Raw genomic sequence first — 23,658 nt, forward strand, 5'->3', positions numbered from 1 at the left:
GAAAATGATATTAACAGAGTGATTACAGAGAAAGGGGAAACAACTCTTCATATTGCTGCTCTAGCAAGAAAAGAGCAGTTTGTGAGAAAGTTGGTCAGTAAGCTGAACAAAGAAGAATTGGAAAAGAATAATAAAATTGGTAACAGTGCTTTATGCTATGCTGCTGCCTCTGGAAATGTGGAAATTGCCAAGCTTATGGTCAAAGCTGGGAATGAAAAGTTGCTCACTCCAGATAGTGGAAAAAACCCCTTGCCATGGCTGCTACCATCGAACACAGTCAAATCGTGAGGTATGTTTTTGACAAAACCAATAATATTCAATATTGGGAAGAAGAAGAACAAGCTGAGCTGTTCACCACTTGTATCGGCATGGGTTTATATGGTAAAATTTATTTTTTAGTTTACTTTTTCCAACTTTACTTTCCTCATTTGTCTTTGAATGTTTTTACTGTATACATCTTTTGTTAACTTTTACATCCTTTATATAAAATATGAAACAAGGAAGTAATTAAAACAGGTTGACACACAATAGCATGTTCTGTTTTCTGGCATATGGAAAAAGTATAACTAGTGCAAGACTAGTGTTTCTTGAATATAAAATTTAAAAAGAAAAAAAACAAATGGGTCTCCATATTGAATTTATGGAAGAACATATTGAGGATGCTTCCAAAATATATATATATATATATATTCATGTGTATTGATTTTTAGCTGTCAGGTTGGCCTCCCAGGCCAACCAATTGCTTGTACTTTGTTTTGTATCGCTCTATGCCTTCTTTGAATTAATTTCTTCCTTCTCCCAAAAAAAACAAAAAAATCGTTGTTGTGAACTTGTGATTGTCATGACCCATCCAAAATTTTTCATCGGAACCCTAGACAAACTCTGATCCTAGGAAAATCCTACCGGATCTTCCAATGGAAAATCCGGCAAAACCTTCCCCAAGGGTTGGACTTAGCACAAACTTCCTGCACTGAAAACACACTTCTATATACACCACCTTATTCCTCCCACCTTACTACAATTTAATTCTATAAATTTGCAGCACTTCAAATGAATAACAGGAAATCAGTGCATAATTAATAAATAAATGTCCAAGACAGTATATAGAGCTCTATCGAGATACAATTAAATATGAAATTTAATACAACAAAGGATAAAAGGAACAATACAAGATAGTGAAGAAAAGTAAGTAAGGCTCCTTGAACTTTTAGCAACAAACAAGACATCAAACTCGCCTCCGGACGATTAACGTCTACTAACCTAGGTCTAGAGGAACGGAATTTAAAAACATGAGATGCTAATTATCTCAGTAAGTGACCCTAACTACAACACAATCATGATGATAATAATAATAATAATAATAATAATAATAATAATAATAATAATACGATAAAATGAACTTGATTCATTAATAATAATAAATAATCAAATAAATAATAAATAATTGAAATATTATTTTCTTTCAAAACCCTCACAGTTCACTCAGTTGGAAAAGTTTTCCTTTTAAAATATTATCACAAAATCCAATAATTGTACCCCAAAAATCAAAGAATAATTAATTAAATAAATTATAAATAAAATACATTAAATTAAAGATCTAGAATGTATAATAAGAAACAAGAATAATTTTAATAAAAGTTATTAAATTGTACACAAAATGTCATAAATAAAATAAGCAAAATCACAATAAAATTTACATTAAAAATAATTAAAGAAATATCAAACTAAACGGAATGCAATAATTTAGAATGCACATAAATACAAATATTAATTTAGAACTCAATATATATATTGAAAACATTTTAAAAATTCAATAATTAAATTTAGAATAAGACATCACTAGATAAAATAAATAAAATCATAAATAAACTTGTATTAAAGAAATTTGGCATAAAACAAAAATAAATTCAATATATAAAATCATGATACACAGCGTCCCGAGCACCATCTGGCGGGGGATTAAAAACAAAAACTTGCATACGGTTGCTTCGGCATCCCGACAACACCGCTGCTTAAACCGTCATCCCGGCCATGGAGGGAGGCAGCTTATGTGCACTATATAAAACTTGCCTGCCCTCGGTCCGATGGCAACTCACGGGAGATATTACAACTTGCGCGTTCATCAGTACTGTATGAGTGCGTCTAAAATCAATTACTAAATTTATTAAAATACCAAGTTTTTCCAAAATTCACCGTGGGAATTATACAATTTTTCAAATTCACAATCCCATATTTTTCTTTAATCCTCATCATAAATCCATCACTTTAAAATCCATCAATTTCAAATCCATCCATTTAAATATAACAATTTTCAACACCATGAAAACCTGATCCATAAATAATCAAACGTTTAAATACGGATTTTGAACTCAATACTTTAATACAATTATTTTTCTCAAAATCTTAAAATCAATTTATATCAAAATCACATAAATTTCATATTTGCTTAAATCCACATAAGTACATTTATTATACACAATTAATTCCATAATATAAATTTAACAATAATCGGTCATAATTTAAATCCATAACTTCTTTAAAACCAAATATATGAATTCCATGCAATATATGCTTAAATCAATAAACTTTTGGCATCATAAATTCAAAAATAAATTTAATAACAACTTAAAACATAATTTATTTAAAAACCCAAAATATAATTTTTGATGCAATACATGCACTAAGTCAACATAAATCATCATCATCATCAGCTCAAATAACAATCTCTTCAATAGTAAACATATATAGCACATTTTTCATAAATTCAATTAGCACCATATATATATATATATATATATATTTATCTATATATATATACATATATATATATATATATATTTTCACAATCCCAAAATATAGTTCGATGACATTACATATATTAATTAATCATAATTTGGCATTATAAATTTTAAATATCAATTCCTCTCAATATCAACATGTTTATTTTCCATAATTTCAAATAACACAAAATATATAATTTTTAATAGTCCCTAAAATAGTTTTGAAGGTGGGTCACTCACCTCGAGCACATAATTATACCAAGATCCTCCATAGGATCAATTCCATAATTCATACGTACTCCTAAAGCATCAACAATACACAAACCGATTAAAATAATATTTTAATCAGATAAATTATACACAATTATCCAGAGGATTTAACACAAACGTTAACCAAAATTCACAAATGAGATGCCTATAGAAAGCTAATAAGATGAGGAACACATTTCTAACCTCCATTGACCACAAACCCATTGGTGGTGGCCAGAATTTGACCAGGAAGCTTCGGCCGAGCTCCTCCTCCTCATATCTCACAATCCGCTTTGAAATTGAACAAAAGGAGGCCATTTTTGAGATCATAGGACCCAAAATAAGGGAGATAGAGTATAAATTTGGACTAAACACGTCAGAAAATGGAAAAATCGTCGGAAATGGAATTTGTGCCGCCGCCGGCTTTACCCGCCGATCTAGGTGCGTCGCCGGTAGGCCAGCCACCCAACTTCGCAGTCAAGCTCACCGGCGACTGGGCTTCAACGGTGGCCGGTGCATGTGGCCTTTTGGCGGTCGGAAATGGAGAAACCAAGGTGGGGCCGAGAGGGAGGAGGAGAGAAGGAAGAAGAAGAAGAGGGAAGAAAAAGATCGTGGGGCATTTTCCCATGTGGGGGAGAAAAAAAAGAAGAGAAAAAGAAAATAAAAAAAAAGAAATTAATAAATATATAGATAATAATATAAGATAAAATAATATAGCATTTAATCATGGTTGACATGTGGCATTTTTTTGTTGTGACACATGGCACATTTCAAAATGTTACACATGGTGCAAACTGTTCACACGTTTAAAAATAATATTAAAATAATACAGTATTTGAAAAAATTTTGTAGGTTCATAACTTTTCATCGAAATGTCCAAATCAGGCGTACTGCTAGTCTATGGACTCGTATCAACAAGTACTTTACAACCGTACATGGGTCAAAGCTCATTTCTACAACAATAAAAAGTCAACTTGGGCACCCTCGGACAATTTGGATCTCAACTTGTTTTGCCTATAACTTTCAAACCGTAACTCCGTTTTTATCGTGCTACTAGTCTACGAACTCGGATCGATGTGTACTTTACGATGGTGTCTCGGTCAACCTAAAATTCTTACCGAGTCAAAAAAATCAAAGTTTGACTCTTCTTTGTCAACGACGATCAAACCCAATCAACTTTGATTCACTTGAGAAATTTCAGGCATATTTCAGGGCGGGATATTACAGTGATAGTATAAATAAAAAACGACACATTTTGGATGTAATTAAAACAATTGCATGGATCCCTCTCCTTCAATTGTTTTAAACCAAATTAATTCAATCATGCATGCATGCAAGATTAATTATATATAAGTTGAATCTGGCCAACATTCATGTTGCATAAGATAATTATAATTGTATCTGAATTTTCTCTTTGGTATTTTTTTTTTCAATTACTTTCTTTGGTAAATTGAAATATGCAGATCTCACTTACTTTCTTAATTTATCATGTAAGTCCACATTTAATTCAATATAATTATATACTTAGTAATTAAATACATAATTAATTAATTAATTACTATATTAATTCTCAATGAAAATGCTTTGTGATAAAAAGAACAACTAACTATATTAATTCTATATGTAATAATTAACTATAATAATTATAAAGTTATTTATATTAACTATGTTTATATTAATTATATTAATTACATAGTTAATTCACTACATTAATTCTCAATGGAAAAGGTTTAAAGCTGCCGCATTTGGGAAAATCAAGGCAGTATTCACAAGCATTAGACTTAATCAAAACGCTTTGTGATTATTGCTTGAATAATTCTGATGAAGAGAACCAAAGCTCGACTATGGAAGTTGCAAATCTACTATTTGATGCGGCTGAAGCAGGGAATGTGGATTTTTTAATCAAACTAATGCACTTCAACCCTGACCTACTGTGGGTCCAAGATACTGAAAGAGGAACTATCTTTCATGTGGCAGTTGAGAATCGTCACGAGGACATCTTCAATTTGCTATTTGAGTTGGGTGCAATTAAGGATTTTATTGCAACACATATTCCTAGCAATGACAATAACTTGCTTCATTTTGCTGCAAAATTATCAGCTCAAAAGAAGCTCAACAGTGTAAGCGGAGCAGCTCTTCAGATGCACCGAGAGCTTTTGTGGTATAAGGTACGTAAACAAACATCAATATATATGGTCTGGCGGTTTCTATTTCTTAATTAATATATATTCAAAACATGTTCTGGATATAAAATAAGTGTAAAATGTTGAAAGTGTATTATTAATTAATGATTTAAAATTAAAATTTTAATTACACAAATGAGGATTTATAATATTTGTTAAGAATTATGTTATATATATATATATATATATCTTTAATTGAATATAAAAACCGAAATGCCTAGAATTCTTTTAATAAAAATATTTATATTATATTAACCAAAATGGCTTATTTTGCCTTTTTTATTTTTTTTTTCATTTTTTCGATTAAATGTTTTGTTTTGTTTTGTTTTCTTGTCCTTTTTTTTTATTGTGTTTTAAGATATTTTTTTAAAGGCTGTGTTAATAGTATAATTAAACATTTTAGTCTTTTTTAGTTTTAAGTTTTACATTTCCTTTTAGTTGATTCTAATAAAAAAGCAGTATTTATTCTTTTAGCAAAAGACTATATTCTAATAAATTTATTCTAGCTTATTTTTTAAGTTTTCAATATTAATAGGCTAAAATTCTTTACTGGATAAATTTCAAATGCATGGTTGATTGGACTAGCATTGGCACAGATGGAATAGATGATGGTTAATGAGTATGATAGAAAATTTTATAAATATTGTATTTATCTCTTATAGTTCTAAGATAAAATATATATATATATATATATATCTCTTATAGTTTTATTATCCTTTTTTTCACAAAAGTGTCTTATGGCTTGATTTTTCTTATTTGTAGATAACTAAAAAAAGTAATTGACACTATCATAACGTGGCCATGGCAAATATATATATATATATACATATCTCTATACATATATATATACATATATATGTATTGAAATATGATCCCTACATAAATATTAATGTGCCAAGTACCATGATAACATTAATAGCTTTCTAGTATGCAATTAAAAGTCCCTATACAAACTCGCTCCACCCAATACCCACAAAAATAAAGGGTTGACGATATTTAGCCCTTCTTTGTCAAGTTTTTTCTTATCTACCCTTTGCTTCCTATTTTGCCCCTAATAAAAACAAAAATTACTTTACTTTCCTTTTCTCATTCTCAAAGCCGACAATTCCGAGTCTCTGCACCTCTGCTTTCCTTTCTTTCTTTTTGCCTGAGAAAACCCACAAATAATCCCATTAAAAATCCTGTTCGACCTCTTTTTTCCTTTCCTCCGTGAAAAAGCATCCCTCCGTGAAAAATCAAATTTATGTCTTTTTGATTTTTTCTGTGTGAATTCTTAGCTAATATTGCTGTATCGGTGGCCTTGATATGTAATTGGTGCTTTGTAGGATAATTTGCAAGTTTCAAATTTATATGCTGGTTCCGACAATGTAGAGCTCAAAGGCCTCAAATAATTGCTGAGTTGAATTATTTCTTAAGGCATTGTATCTGCAAGTTGCAAGTGTATATATTCTTTTCTCAAAGAAGCCGTTCCTGGTGTTTTTAGAATCCGCCGGCTACTCTCAAGAAGATGTGCTCCTTCAGAAGCCCAAAGCTGGGGTATATATAGGTTCAAATCATTCTTAATCAGAATGCTTAAATCACCCTTGAATCAGGCTTTCTAATCTAGATTTGGATGTGGGTTAATATCAGTTACTGAGTAGTATAATGCTTGCAGCTCCTGAAGCCTACTTTCACAATTATATGTGATAGAGATTCAAAATGCTTCCTTTGATAAAGATTCAAAATACTTCCTTCTATTGATTTGTGGAACCCATAGCATCAAAGATACACTAACAGCAACTAGTGGTGCAGTGGTACCTTTCCTCTCTTTTATTTTGCATGATGGTGGGATAAGAAATTTGGTTCTGGTTTTTGCATATTGTGGGATGGTTGTTGCTGCTCATTGGATTGCTAAGCTCAACACTCCATTCTTGCTTAAGGCTCTCAATGACTATCCTGACTACAAAGTTAAGGTAAACAACATTTATTTTATCTAAGAAATAAGTTAATTTCTTATTCAATTGCATATGATCTTGTTTCTCATTATGATTAATATATGTTTGTAAGTCTAATACTATAAGAATGTTGTCTGAAATTTCACATGCTTAGGCTTGATTGGGTTGCCCCCTTTATAAAAGGTTACATGAGTGTAGAAAGATATATCTATTGTCATTTAGCACACAATACTTGCTTTGTAATGCATTCATGTAAGGTTTTGTCTGAAAAATAATTATTTTAAGGTTTTATGTCATATGTACCAAGTTGTTACATAGAAAAATACATTTAGATGGCTGCATAAAAAGTTTCTATGGGCTATATGTAAATGAAACTAGTTCTGTAGATTGACTTCCTTTAAATGTTCTAGGCTTCTAGGATCACTTAGTGTACAAAGGACACCAAATATTCTTGTACAAAAGAGAACAAATATTTGCTATAGATTTGTGGGGTGCATTCCAGGGCCAGGGATATGGAGAATTTAATGACATTAGATCCATTACTGTTATGGTCGATTATATTGTTCCAGCGGTTCTTCAGCAACTTGACGTGCTGAAATACAGTTCAAAGCTTGCCAAATTGATTGTGGCTAATAAAGAAATAGATTCAGGCAGTGAGGAGGAAGTTAAGCTATGGACTTGCTCCATCTATGCTGTGGAGAGGATTAAGGAGTTGATCAGTAAAAAATCAGGGAAGCAGATGTTGCTGAATTCCTTTGACATTTCTAGCAATTTAGTACTTGTATATTTCCTTTTGGTATTTCAATGATTTTCACTCTTTTTTTTTTCGATCAGTCTATGTCCTTCTATTTTTTTTTTTCTTTTCCTTTTTTTTTTCTCCAATAGTATATATAATCTTTCTCTCTGTTTTCTCAGTGTTTTCCCGTTATTTTTTATTTATTTATTTATTTATCTAATTGTTTTAATCATGTGACTTTTGTATTCAGGTGCTTAGTGTGGAGTTAGACCTTTGGCTTTGGTCTTTTGGCATTCAATTTCCATCTCTCCAACACCACCGAACACTTTCAACATATTACTGAGCTCACCATATCTGATGGTGTCCTTCTTAATTTATGCTTCTAACTGTAAGATTATAGGAACTAGCATAGTAAGTTTTGGGGCGAAGTCATTAGACAGATGTGTCCATAAATTCCTCGCATCTATTTTTCTTTTTGCATGGTTGTAGCTTTTCTTAATTTTGAGAAGTACTACTAATATTAGCCTTGAGTTGATGAACCAAAAACTTATTGTTTTAAAAATTGAACATTTGATATGTTGCTATTACCTATTTTGAGATATCTGTCACTTATATTTTTCTATTCGCTGTAAAAAATTAGTGGCTTTGTAATGTCGCAGCAGGTGCCATAGCTTTTCATGTTATTTATAATTTATGTTTAACAACTCTATATGTACCTTGAACCTTTAGATTATATTTCAAAACACCTGCTTATAGGCTTTAAATTCACTAAACATTTGATATTATACAGAATTACATGTAGTAGCAACGAATTAATTGTTTTTGTACGTGGATTGGATTAATATACATTAATTCAAATAACAAAGTAAAAAAAAAAAAAAAAAAAGGCATTGGAAGAAGTGAAAAAATGACAAATTAACTTCATTACCGATGGGCAATCGATATTACCGATGGAAAAAGTCAGTAATCCAATTAATTCTTTTACTACTTGATAGAAAATTTACCAACGGATCAACGGTAATTGTCAGTTGTCAATTTTTTCAATTGATTGCCGTAGGTTTCATCGGTAACTACCGAAGGCCCTACGATAATCAAATTTTTGTGCCAATTTGAGAATTTTTTCAGAACTTTTGGGGTTTTTTCTTCTTAGGATTATTGAAGAATGTATATTTTTCTTGTTGTTGCATTTAACACACATTAGGGGACTTATGGGGGCCAAAAATTGGTAAAATGTGATTACCATAGGGGTTTCGGTAATTACTGATGAAACCTACGGTAATTTTTCCAGAAATTACAAATTGATTACCGTAGGTTTCATCGGTAATTACCCAAGATCCTACGATAATAAAATTTTTGTGCCAATTTGAGAACTTTTTCAGAACTTTTGGGATTTTTTTCTCCTTAGGATCATTGAAGAATGTATATTTTGCATGTTGTTGCATTTAGCACACATTAGGGGACTTGTGGAGGCCAAAAAACTGGTAAAATATGATTACCATAGGGGTTTCGATAATTACTGATGAAACCTATGGTAATTTTTCAAGCAAGGACAAATTGATTACCGTAGGTTTCATCGGTAATTACCGAAGGCCCTATGGTAATCAAATTTTTGTGCCAATTTGATAACTTTTTCAGAACTTTTGGGGTTTTTTCTCGTTAGGATCATTGAAGAATGTATATTTTGCATGTTGTTGCATTTAACACACATTAGGAGACTTGTGGCAGCAAAACAATTGGTAAAATGTGATTACCATAGGGATTTTGGTAGTTACTGATGAAACCTACAATAATTTTTCCAACAACTACAAATTGATTCTCTAGGTTTCATCGGTAATTACCGAAGGCCTTATGGTAATCAAAATTTTATGCCAATTTGAGAACTTTTTCAGAACTTTTGGGGTTTTTTCTCCTTAAGATCATTAAAGAATGTATATTTTGCATGTTGTTGCATTTAACACACATTAGGGGACTTGTGGGGTGGAAAAAATTAGTAAAATGTGATTACCATAAAGGTTTCGGTAATTACCGATGCAACCTACGGTAATTTTTTCAGCAACTATAAATTGAATGTTTTCACTTATTAATGTCGTTTTTGGCCCAATACGCACCAAAATAGGTGGGTAAGGATATCTACCCACTCCGCCTCAATATTTTTTCAATTTACCCTCTAGTACCAATTTGCCCTCAAAAAAATAAAAAAAAATTACTTTGTTTTTCCTCTCTTCTTCTTCTGAGAAATCTCACAATTCCATTGACAAAAACCTTTCCACACCTTTACTTTCTTTGTCCCTTTTTCTATGAAGAAACCCCATAAACTCATTAAAAAAGAAAAAAAAAACTTCTGCTTCACCTCTGCTTTATTTTCCTCCATGAAAAAGCATTCCTTATTTCTCCTTACATACATATGACAGGATGTTTCTGCAAAATAATAATTCAAACATCATCATCCTTTTCCCCTTCTCTCTTATATCAACTTATGGAAGCCCATCTTGATCCAAAATGCTTCAATACACTAGCCATTTTAATGCTCTAAATTGGTTACCCACAAATCATGGTGTTTCACTTTTTTAATTGTGATATTATCACCTTCAGATCTCACGCCGTCTACTACTCTGCCACACCCCTATACTCATAAACCGTCGGTAATCCATATTAGGAATCCATGTGCTTGCTGGAAAAATTACTGACGGTTTCATCAGTAATTACCGATATCTCATCGGTAATTTCAATTTGACCATTTTGTCAAAGCAAATCACCACAATTCAATCCGACAACTTCAATAATGTGTGTTTCCACCATGAACAAGCTAAATCTAACTTTATTAATGATCCTCAACCAAATAATCCACCATGAACAAGTTTTGCAAACCTTTTGTGGATTCTTTTACTCACAATCATTAATAAAGTTATATTTAGCATGTTCTTTGTGGAAACACATATTATCGACGTCGGCGAATTAAATTGTGGTGATTTGCTTTGAAAAAGCAGGACAAATAGAAATTACCAATGTGCCATCAGTATTACCAATGGTTTCCATCGGTGGTTATTCGAGCAACTACATGGAGACCTATATTGGGTTACCGATGGTTTTCATTGGTAATACTAATGGCGCATCGATAATTGTCAATTCTCAAATTTTTTAGTTTAAATCACCACACTTCAATACAAATACAATGATAATGTATATGTGGACGAAAAAAATGCTTAATACAACTTTATGTAAAAGTTTAATATAATTATTAAGATTAGATAACACAAAAAGTGTGCAAATAAAATTGAGTTATGGAGTGGGTATGGAGGTATTTTTAGGGTCTGGACAAGGTGCTAGAGAGGCCATCCCAGCCCTAATCTAACACGTTTTGTTGCCATTCCTATTTTCACATTGATACCAAGATCAATTACCATAATATCTTTAAAAAAATTTAACCCAAAAAATCATCAAATTTTAGCAGAGCCGAACCAACCAAGAAAGATAAAACAATGAAAGCCTTAAGAGAAAAAGATACTTGCATTGATGCAATATATTGAGCCACAAATTGCAAGACATAGAGTAAATAGCAATAGCATATTTAAATACATTATAAATTCACAAGCTTCAAGTTCTTCGAGTCTCTTGGCAATTAAAAGCTTATTGCTAAAAGAACAAACCAACAAGGTGACTATGGAATTACAAGTCCATGCTTCTTTACTTTTCCTAAGCATCCATCTGCAAAATCAAATACAGAATTTGCTTGAATGACGAATATATTTGAAATGCTTAAATGAAGTACGATATTTTACTACAATATTTTTTGCAAGAACAAGCTCCAGATGGCCCAAGCACAGCATATTAGCATGATAATACAACAAAGGATGAGAAAAATTTTCAGCTGGCAAACTTAGAAGTGAAGAATAAAATTGTCTTCTAAATTAAATTCAAAGGACAAGTCATAACCCAATAGACTATAGGCAACTTGATAAAATTTAAATGAAAATGCCACTTAAAAAGTCATTAATAATGATTACCATAGCATCTATTCATATTATAAACCTTTTTCCTTCATGTAGCATAAATATTAAATTAACTATATATGGTGTGTTCGAGTTAAAGTTAAATGAATATATTAGCAAGAATTGGTGAAATTATTTGACTAGGGTAGTTCTTAAATACAGGGTGCTTATTGAAGTTTTCTTTTCTTTTTTTGGTATATGGGAGCTTATTCAATTTTCCTGGGGGAAAAACAAGCAAAACATTCTCATGAATACTACCAACTCTGCGAGCAACAAGATAATGCAAATGACAAAAGTAAATCATATAAAAGAAAACAAAGTAAAGGAGTATGACAACCATCATTAAGTCCAGATGTTTATTTGATGCAGCATTTCATTTGCTTTTATGGCCTAATAACCATGTTTAGCAGTTTTCACCACAGTACATCAAGTCTTTCCAATCTTTATATATTTGTGTATGACAAAATAGAACCATAGTAGGAAGTATGTGCCACTTTCTCAAGATTTTGATTTCGAAGTTGAATCATGTTGTCTTCTTTTATTCAAATTTAACAAACATAAACCCCATCCTATCTTCTAGATTTTAGGTCATAGTTTGAAGCTTATCAAGATATCCGAACCACTAGGTGATAATCATAAAGTTAACTTAAAACATTCTTTTAAGTTTAAAATATTTAGGCATTCTTCATGTACATGAACAGCATATGGTTGGATAAATTACTTAGGTTACAGATGAAGACATCATTTTTACTATTTCTCAAGCTTGTAATCTAAAATCTAGCTGCTGCATTATACTATCTTAAGTTACTTACTCTTAATCAATTAGCTTTTCAATTAACACACTAAAAAAATATACTCATTGCCAACAACCATAATTTAAGAAGTACACAAATAAATCTAAAGATTACAATTACAAAACCATAAATGAAAGACAACTGGTAGCAAATAAAGAACCTCAAACACCACATGCTTTAGATGTTAATGGTCAATGGTAAAGAGCAAACCACAATTTTACCTAAACCTTACATAGATCTAACAATTGCACTAATGTGGAGCAATATTACAAATAGAATATATGAATGTTAAACTTATATGAGCAATTGCACAACCTAAATTTATGTCAAAAGCTTATTTGAATAACTTGCCTGAACCAAATCCTTTTCGTCTATGAGTCCCTTGATAGTTCCACCTTTGACCAATAGCTTAAACAATATCTACATATCATTCAAGGATAAATTTAGAAATAAACAGTATCATAAGCTGTCAAAAAGGACAAAATTATCTACCACAGCAAAAAATAAATAAATAAATAAAAATAAAAATTAAGGGCTTTCTTTCTTCCTATAAGTAAATGAACTAAAATAGTAGTACACCCCAGAAAGACATTTTTCAAACATAACACCCATTAACAGATGTCTAAATGGCCCATTTACATAGCATTAGCATCAGATGACTTGGGTAGTGTTACTATTTTGATAAATCCCCAGTGCTTATACTACACGAACGGATAGATAGAAAATTTTTATAATGATAAATTATTAAAGACTAAAGCTAGCTTTTTAAGTCCAATAAGAAACAAAAAGATAGAAAATATTTGGGGAAAGTATAGACTAGTGAACCAACCACTTCCAAACACTGCAGATAAAATATTCAATTCAATGAAACAATTGAGAATATGAAGATAGCATATTGTATATATTGTAAGCATTTAACAAGCAAATGTCTACCTCTTTACCAATTTTCCCACTAATTATACCGGCTTGTATTGAAGCTATCAACTCAGCCAACTTGAGGCGTCAGCTTAATCTCACCAATAGTCAACTTTTCATTTTTCATATAGGCAGCAATATCACCCATAATCCAGTTGGCAGCCGATTTCACATCTGCTCCCTTTGCAATGGTAGCATCAAAATACTTTGCAACCTAAACATTCATTTATCAACAATCCATTTCAGACCATTATGTAAAGAACATGCTATTGAAACATTATAACGTAGTTATTATTTGAATATCAGCGTATACGCTTGGATGTCTCTTTGGAGTCAGATTTAAGTGAATGCCTAAAAGCACAGTATTATAGGATCGATATTCAAGAAATAAATTGTCAGGACCCCGTCTAAAATTCCTCACCGGAACCCTAGACAAGCCTTGATCCCAGGAAAATCCTACCGGACTTTCCAATGGAAAATCCGCCAGAACCTCCCCTAAGGGTTAGACTTACCACAAATTTCCTGCACTGAAAACATACTTCTATATACATCCCCTTATTCCTCTCACATTACTACAATTTAATTCCACAAATTTACAGCACTCCAAAATAATAACAGGGAATTAATGCAGTATTTAATAAAATGTATCCAATATAGTATACAGAGCATTATACAAATAAATATGGAATTAATACAATATCAGATAAAGAAGCAATACAAGATGAAGAGAAAAAAAAGGGAGGAAATGCTTCTTGGACTTTCGGTAATGAACTGAGACGTCGAGTTCGCCCCCGGACAATTAACGTCGACTAACCTGGACCTAAGGGAATGGAATTTAAAAATATGAGATGCTAATCATCTCGGTGAGTAACCCAATCTAATATACAATTATAATAGTAATAATAATTATAGTACACTTGATTAATTAAGAATAAATAAATAATTAATTAATAATTAATTGGAAATAATATTTTCTCTCAAAATCCTCACCATTCACTCCGTTGGAAAAGTTCCCTTTTTAAAACATTTTCACAAAATCCAATATTTTATTCCCCCAAAACCAAGAAAACAATTAGTCAACTAAATATCAAATAAAGTATAATAGATCAAGGATCCAAAAGTTATAATGAAAATAAAATAGAAATAGAATAAAAATAATTTTGTAATAATTACTAAATGATTGATAAATGTCATAAACAAATAATACAAAAATATTAATGAGACTTACATTAAGACAATTCAGGAAATAATTACATAATTAGAATAAATTAATTAATTGAACAATTAAATAAAGGAATAATTAAACCAAATTAAAACCTCGATTTAAAATAAATGGTAAGAACATAGTAAGATCTCTTTAAAATCATCAAATCAATGTAAATAGTAAAATCAAGATAAAATGCATTGTTAAAACATTAATATAAATAGGTAATTAAAAACATAATAAAATCCCATAAAATTTGTATTAAAATCCCCAATTGAAATAAATAATAAAAACAACATTAAACACATTCTAATTTAAATATAATTTCAAAATATTTATTTTAAAATCCATGTTCTGAAAACCATTTGATGCACCTACTATATACTAGTGGAGCCAACGGTATCCAGCGTCCTGAAGTACCGCCACACAGGAGGTTAAAGAGAGAAACCGGCATACGGTCGCATGGTGTCCCACCGCGCCGCTGCAAACAGGCTTCCCGGCCATGGAAGGGCGGCCTACTCTTATCCGATCGCAACCACAGGACAATCCCATAAATCACCTGTGCGCTACTCACACCCACCTATGCGCTAATCATATCCATGTGTGCACTAATCACATCCATATACACATAACACCAGTAGGTGTATGGTGCATAAAAAAAAAAAAAAATCATAAAATCAATATATTTATTTTTAAATTTCAAAATCTTATAAATACCACCAGGTTTATTTTATCCAATTAAATTCGTAAATTTTCCACAATTCCTTTATAAATCATTGTCATAAATCCATCGCACAATTTCCATCAATTTCAAATCCATCAACTTCCAAATGCATCAATTGTCCAATCCACAATATTCAAATGCGTAAGCATAATTTTTAAAATAATATCCTTAAATCCTTAAAATTCAAGATAGGCATAATTTCATTAAAATCCCACAAAATTTTCAAAATTCATAAATCCATATAAATGCATTTTTATTGATTGAAATAAACTCATAATAATTTCAACAATAAATCAATAATATTAAAAGTCATAATTTCTTTAAATATCAATTTTCATAAAATGAATTTCCATAATTTATCAAAATCAAAATATGATTTAATGCACATATACATTTCAATTTATTCAAATTGTGCCATAAAAATTTCAAATATAATTTTGCTAAATATTTAACACATAATGATTAAATCCAAATATTTAATTATCACAAAATAAATATAATTTAACACCTGAAATTAATTTGAAGGTGGCTTACTCACCTTGAGCACGCAATTAACCCAAGATCCTCCATGGGATCAATTCCACGACGCACACGTACTCCTAGAACAACAATATTGCACAACTCAAATAAATTAATATTTTATTCAGGTAAATAATACCCGGTACTCAGGGGGTTTAACACAAACTTTAACCAAAATTCATGAGTAATATACCGAAATGAAGCTTATGGAATGAGGATCGCAGATTAAGGCTTACCTCCCGGAGATCGGACCCGTGGTGGCCGGAATCTCACTGGAAGCTCTTGGAATTCAAGTCCTCGATTCTCTCAATCCGTCACGAATTGGAGGAAAACAACCTCGGATTTGGGTTCAGAGGGTCGAAATTAGTGGGAAAGGATGGGCGGTGCAACTGGAAACTCGCCGGAAAGTTGATTTCCCGACGAGCCGCTGTGGTCACCGGAATCCGCCACCTCCGGCGGCGCGTCCGGTGGCCACTGGCCGTGATTTTTGGTGGGAAGGTAGATCGGGGAATGGTGACTCAATGGGACCGGCGGTGAGGCAAACGGAGGTCGGAATAAAGAGAAATCTGGGTTTGAATTAATCGGTGCCCGCCGAAAAAAGTCTCTATCCGAGTGCGTCGACGGTCGGTTGGCCTTGATTTTTGGCTGACCGGCCGGTTTTCAGATAGGCGTCAAGGTGGGGTGGGGCGTGTACTATTCTGGTGGCCAGAAATGGGTGAACAGCCATTGGCCGATTGGGTGTCTCTCTCTAGCTCTCTCTCTCTCTCTCTCTCCTCCTTCTCTCTTTCTCTCTCCTCCTCCGGCTCACATGTTTTGGCCAAAATAAAAGCCACCCGTGGGTGACACTGTTTACTCACGGGATTGCTGAAAATACGACACGTGGCACACACTGTTCACTCAAGTCAAAATATATTAAAATATTACGATATTCGAAAAACTTTGCATGTCCATAACTTTTTAACCAGATGTCCAATTTAAGCATGCCGCTAGTCTATGAACTCATATCGATGAGTACTTCACAACCATGCATGAGTCAAACCTCAACTTTGCATGAACAAAAAGTCAACTCTGGCATCTCTATGACAGTTTGGATCTCAACTTATTTTGCTCATAACTTTCAAACTGTAGCTCCGTTTTCAATGTGCTACTAGTCTATGGACTCATGACAACGTGTACTTTTTAATCGTACCTCGATCAATGTGAAACTTCATCAGGAACAAAAAGTCAACATTTAACCCCTTCTCGGTCAATGACCATCAAACCTGGTCAATCTTGGTAAAATTTTAGAAATTTCCAATGTACTTTGGGATGGGATGCTACATAAATCAACACTAGAATAGATGTCATGAGATTCTAATAGGCTTAAAATGTCCTGCTAAGGGTTATCGACTCATAATCATTTAGTTAAATGCGTTTGGCTATTAAAGGACCATGGATGCATTATATTGTATTCAGAATTGACATATATTTTTAGAAGGAAAAGAATTAAAAAGTGATATAAAAGCTGTTACATTCTTTCTTCAAACATAACATTAGAAAAGATGAACTATAATGAGTTGTAAACTACAGAATGATATGATTTTCATCATACAGCATTAAACATAGAAAAGCGATGACTGATTGACTATTGAACTTTGATCACAGAAAATATATAAATTAAAAAAACTGCTTGAAATGCAAATCTTACCAAATATAAAGATTACCTTCTGTAACTCATTGCTCAGTGAGAGATTTTACCAGATTCAGCATCATTTTTAGTCTCGTAAATTCGAATTCAGAGCGTGCATCATAAATCGGCAACGGTGCTGATGAATTTGATCTTTTAAATGATACACTTAGTTGCTGAGAAAATGTGGGAAAAGCAAAATTTTAATAACCGCTTCTAATTCCATTTAGGATCCACATGGGAAAGAAACCAAAAAAAAAAAAAAAAATTCGAGAAAACAAAATGAAAATTGGATGAGGTTGTTGATTTAGTTGTTTGAATGAGAAGTAAAGGAATGTGAAAAATGGTGAGAAGAAGAAGAAGCAGAGGAGCAAGAAGGAGCAAGGAGTTTGTTGTAGACTTGCTCGCCGACCAGGTAGATGTCGAAGGTGGCGACTTCGAGGGCCAAGACCAGGAAGGGCATGGTGGAGCTTATTGCTAAGCCTGGGATGCTTCCTCCACTAGTCCCTTTCTCCTGAAGAACTCTCCAGTAGCTGCTTCGCCATTCTCTCTTACTTTTTCTTCCTCTTTTCTTTGTGCTCCATTCAAGAGAAAAGTAGCTCTTTCCTTCGTGATCCCGAATAGCAATTTATGTTGATTTTTCATTTTTATATTTGAAGGGTAATCTAAGAATATTGAAAAATAAAAGTGTAAAATAAAAAATATGAAAAAAAGATGGGTATATTTCATTAGAGGCTTTCAAAGAAGGGTATTCGGCCAAATTCTCCAAATAAAAAATGTGGTGGAGTGTATAAGGAAACAGACATGCTAAGACAGCTAATCTAATTGAAATTCAATACGGTACTGCTTTGACTTATATAACAACAAAACCGTCCAACACTTTTTACATTGTTAAATTTACATAAAATGAAATCCCTAGTACTGATCAATATTACTTTCCTAATTAATCTCTCTTGAATTAATTTTAATTACAGGAAGTAGAAAAGATTGTACCAACTCCATACAGAGACTTGCCTAATTCAAAAGGAGCAACCCCACGTGCTTTATTTGAAAAAGAACATAAAGAATTGAAAGCGAAAGGTGAGAAGTGGATGAAGGACATAGCGGCTTCATCAGTGTTGGTTGCTACACTTGTTGCAACAGTAATGTTCACAGCAGCAGTTAGTGTCCCTGGTGGATTCAATAACGATAATGGAGTTCCAATTCTTCTAAATAAAAGGCCTAAGCTATTTGTGATTTTCACAATATCAGATACAGTAGGGCTATTCTCCTCCACAGCTTCTACTCTGATATTCTTGTCCATCCATACCTCTCGCTATGCTGATGATGATTTCCTTAAGTTCGTACCATTTATGTTGATGTTCGGAATTACTACGCTTTTCATAGCCCTAACAGCCATGATGATCACCTTTTCTGCCACCTTTCTCCTTTATTATCATCACCATGGGTTGGCTTTCATTTCTGTCGTTGTGGGTTGTGTTCCTCTTTTTTACCTTTTGTTAATTTTTCTTCTTTTAGTTGATCTTTTGCATGCAATTCGTGGTCCTAGGTTTCTGTTTAAGCCACGAAAGCATATATTTCACTAGCTAGTAATTGTCTACTTATCATGATATGTTGTAACTATTTGAAGATGAACTCTATATCTGGAATAAATTCTTGAGGTTTAAAAATAATGGCACTCACTTTATTCTTCATATTTTTGCATGGGGTTCATTTTGCCTGTGCATTTTCTTTTATATTTGCAAAATGTTTTATTCTGTACTCCTATATTTCATACTTGCACCATTATTTGCATATGGTATATGGTACCATTCTTATCTTTCATATAAAGCGCGAGTCATATTATTGGATCTAGTAGGGGTGTAAAACAAAGCCAATTGTCCCCAAATAGGAGCCCATTGTGAAAAATATGAGCCCACAAAATTTCCTCTCACGGTCTCCGGCACGATGGGGCCTTGCTCGCACCAAGAGTCAAAGACCCTGCCCAATTGGATAATGTGTTCCTAATTATTACTTTTTTGGACATAGAATTAATTTCAAATATATACCTTTTTATTCAAATAACCAATAAAAATTAATAATGTTTTTATATGTTTTTTTAATTCACGTAAAGTTTTATTAATTTTTATTTTAGCTAAAAGAAAAATATATTATAAAATTTGTTTTTTTAATAAAATTACTAGAAGGTCTAGTCGAGGACTAAAGCCCAAGTCCTACTACGAGGTGGGTTAATAGAATTGATCCAGTCCATCTTTCGCATTAAGTGATCATCCTCGGCCATATTACCCCTTAAAAATGATTTTTTATTTTATTTTGGGGGGTCAACCCTTAACTATTATTTGTAAATGCAATGAAGGAATTGAAGAACACGTATACCAAGTTTATTTGTATCCATTTACATAACTTTGGAGAACAATTTACGTACATCAATGCCATGAATATCTACAACCGAAATCAAAATTTATGAATCCATTTCCAAATATGTGGTTAGCATTATGCAATTTTAAATTATATATATACATATATATATATATATATAGCAATATAAAAGAAAATCCCAAAGTATTTTACCCAATCCAACATTTATTTAAAGAACAAGATATATAATATAGTTTCTTACATGGTGGGAGAGATCAAATTACAAGCTAGGTTTATTACAAGATATTATTTGATATATTATGCAATCACCTAGGTGAAATAAACGTTTACATGATTGGAATAGAAATCTTGAATCACGTATAGACTGGAATAGATCCACTAACAATGGAAAAATTATTAACGAGTAAATAACAGGAATTCAACCTAGAATAACATATATGATCACTGACTCTCCATGATGATAATATTGAAGATCAATTACTGAAAATGCTTCCACTAAGGCCACCATTGAGATGAAAAGTGCTGTGATTCCGATCAACAACTTTATGCAAACAATGAAATATTTTTCTGCATAACGAGTGGTGAGGATGGACCAGACGATCAACACTGAAGCTGTGGAGGAGAATATTGATATTGCATTTGATGTCAAGAAATCTTTAACTGATCTTATTCCTGTTTGCCTCATATTCTTTAGAGCTCATAGGTCTTAAAATCATCCCCCTGATTGCTCATTGATTATGACCTTTTTTATCTTACATTTTTCAAAACTCACGGATCTTACGTTGATCTTTTGCTTGAAAAGTAGTGTCTTTGCCATTAAATTGCCTTGGCTTATATATCTTATCATTTCTTACATTGTATCCTTTTAAATTCATAGGTCTTGCCATTATCCCCTTCATCGCTCACTGATTTTAACCTTATTTTATTTCACATTCTTCAAAACTCATGGATCTTAATCTTTTGCTTGAAAAGCGGTGTCTTTTGCCACCAAATTGCCTTAATACAATTATTTGCATTTTTAGTCCTTTAATTTTAAGGTGTTTGGTGGCACTTCTATGGCGGTTTTGTCCCTTGATTATGGTATTTGTTACATTTCTCTTATCTTGGAATTTTTGGCAATTAATAATTTTTTTAAATGTGTAATTTATTGTATAGAAGTATTTTTAAACTCCAATTATATGTAAAACAAAAATAAGTGCCAAAAAAAAAGTTTCAAAATAATAGAAATGCAAGTGTGCAACAAACATCATAGACGGACAAAATTGTCAAGAAAAAAGAAACTCGAGGTTAGAAGTGTCATACAACTTAGTTTTTTTTTTTTTTTTTTGGTCTTTTTGTCTTTTTTTTATTTTGTTTTTATTTATTTATTTATTTTTTGGTTTAATTTTTTTAAGAAATAGATGAATATATTAAGGATAAGAGTATATCAATATCCGTTAAGTCTTTAAGCCACATCAGGGCTTCTAACCATATGCCTTAAATTTAATGAACTAAATATGCAAAAAACCATATTGGGTGTAGAGATAAAACTGTAAATTTAGAGATGAAACTGTTGGATTTTTTAAAATCATCTAAGAAAAGGTTTAGACATGAAATTGTAAATTTAGTACTACATTAGTTTTTTTTTTTCTTTTCTTTTTTTTCCTTTTTTTATTTTTTTGGTTTTGTTTTTTGGATGGAGGGGAACTCCAAATCAGATTATTGTTTGAAGAAACAATGGTTTTACTACTAAACCAGGGACTACCATATTGGATTTTGAAACAAATTATCCATGCAGAATATGATTAATTTAAATTATTCTATATGTCCAAACTTTGTAGAAATCAAAGTAGTTTTAGGGTTATTGATGCCTTAGTTCTTCCTCATCCGCAGCCAGAATTGAATTGAAGCTCTATTTTTCCGCTCTCTAATATGATGGAGCAAAAGCAAATGACAGCCATGTACCTAGCGGACTAACCACATGTTGCGCGTGCACATACAGATATACATATGATTATGATCTGGTGAATAATATTACTAGTCTTATCTTAAGCAACATTGACTTGGTGGAATATTAAATGGGTAAAAGGAGAAAATGCATAAAACCGTTCCGCATATAGTATACACAATTTATTATTTACTTATTTAATTCTAATCAAAATATGTTGCAAAAAATATAATTGAAATAAATTGAACAGAGATAAGCAAAATATTAGGGAGGAAAAAGAAATATAAATATATAAAAATAGTGCTAAAAAAACTCACAGAAAATGGTAGTTCCCAAATTCAGTCCTTGAAAGCTTCACTAATTAATGTGTAATGTTCGACAAAAGTCTAAACCCATTAGTTGAAAGGTTAAAACCCTAAAATTTGTTTCTGCCAACATGTTGGCAATTTAGTAACCAAACAAAGCCAATAAAGCACCTGTATTGCTGGCAAAAGGATGAGAGAAGGAGAAAGTAGTTCCATATCCTGTTAAAGATATTCCAGATGTAGAGACAGATCCAAAGCCATTTGATCGAGATCGAGTATAAAAATGATGGGGAACAGTGTTGAGTGATCACATCTTGGTTTTTACCAAAGTAGTGAGATACATGTAACTTATTTAATGGAAACAGCTATTGTGCAACAGAATGTAAATTAGAGTGTAACTAGCTCTCCTCAAAAACTTTACCCTTTTTTTTTTTCCCCCTCCTTTTTATAAATATCATATTTCCACTGGTTCACAGCGTGAATTGCTGATTCTAGCTACTACTATTGTTCATGATAAGGTTAGCAATTCTAGATAGGTGGCCATATTTAACATATGCTATAAATTTTTTATTTAATAAAATTAGAAATTTCTGATTTAATAAATAGAAATTTTGTGACTAACGAATTCTTTAAAGTTTTGATAAAAAGGCATAGAATCTCATAATGCCGAGGATTGTGCTCGAAACGATATATATACAGACTATGTGAATATAGAATATATGTATGGATATAGGAAATCATCATATTCTAAGATAGCGCCGGTAGAAGATCCTATGACCTCAAATGTCAAAGGTTGAGATATATATATATATATATACTATGCGAATATAGAATATATGTATGGATATAGGAAATCATCATATTTAAGATAGCTCCGGTAGAAGATCCTATGACCTCAAATGTCTAAGGTTGTGCTCAAAACGACGTCATGCTGGCTGCCAACAAAAGATTTTATCATAGCCAGTAGTCTGCCTTCAGTCTTTGCACTATTTGCAAATTTTTGTTGATGGAGGGAGTTGATGGTTTCATATTTCTGGTTTTTAATGAAGGTTTTCGATGGTTTCGTATTTTTGGTGATAAGGGAGCTGGTGGTTATAGGAAAAAAAAAATGAAAAAATCGTTTGCCACAAATTTAAAGAGAGAAACCGGCATACAGTCGCGTGATGTCCCACCGCGCCGCTGTTGATAGTCATCCTGACCATGGAAGGGTGTCAGGACTCGTCCAAGACCGAGGACCAGAACCTTGGATAAGCCCTGATCCCAGAGAACACCACTGAATCTTCCAATGGAAAATCCGACAGCATTTACCATAAGGGAAGGATTTACCACAAAATTTACTTGCACAAAGTTACAT

The 23,658-nt window shown here is 32.2% G+C and overlaps 1 protein-coding gene across 1 annotated transcript in view; it reads left to right on the forward strand.

Moving 5' to 3' along the window:
- The first annotated feature begins 300 nt into the window (after positions 1 to 300).
- LOC112491241 (ankyrin repeat-containing protein NPR4) overlaps positions 301 to 23,658 on the forward strand; it is a 73,615-nt gene continuing 50,257 nt past the window's right edge. Inside the window, exon 1 of the mRNA XM_060820036.1 lies at positions 301 to 381. Coding sequence (XP_060676019.1) covers positions 369 to 381 — 13 coding nt within the window. The 5' untranslated portion in view covers positions 301 to 368. The remainder of the gene's footprint in view (positions 382 to 23,658) is intronic.

The sequence above is a fragment of the Ziziphus jujuba genome, chromosome 8 (assembly GCF_031755915.1).
Source record: "Ziziphus jujuba cultivar Dongzao chromosome 8, ASM3175591v1".
In the NCBI taxonomy this organism is placed as follows: Eukaryota; Viridiplantae; Streptophyta; class Magnoliopsida; order Rosales; family Rhamnaceae; genus Ziziphus; species Ziziphus jujuba.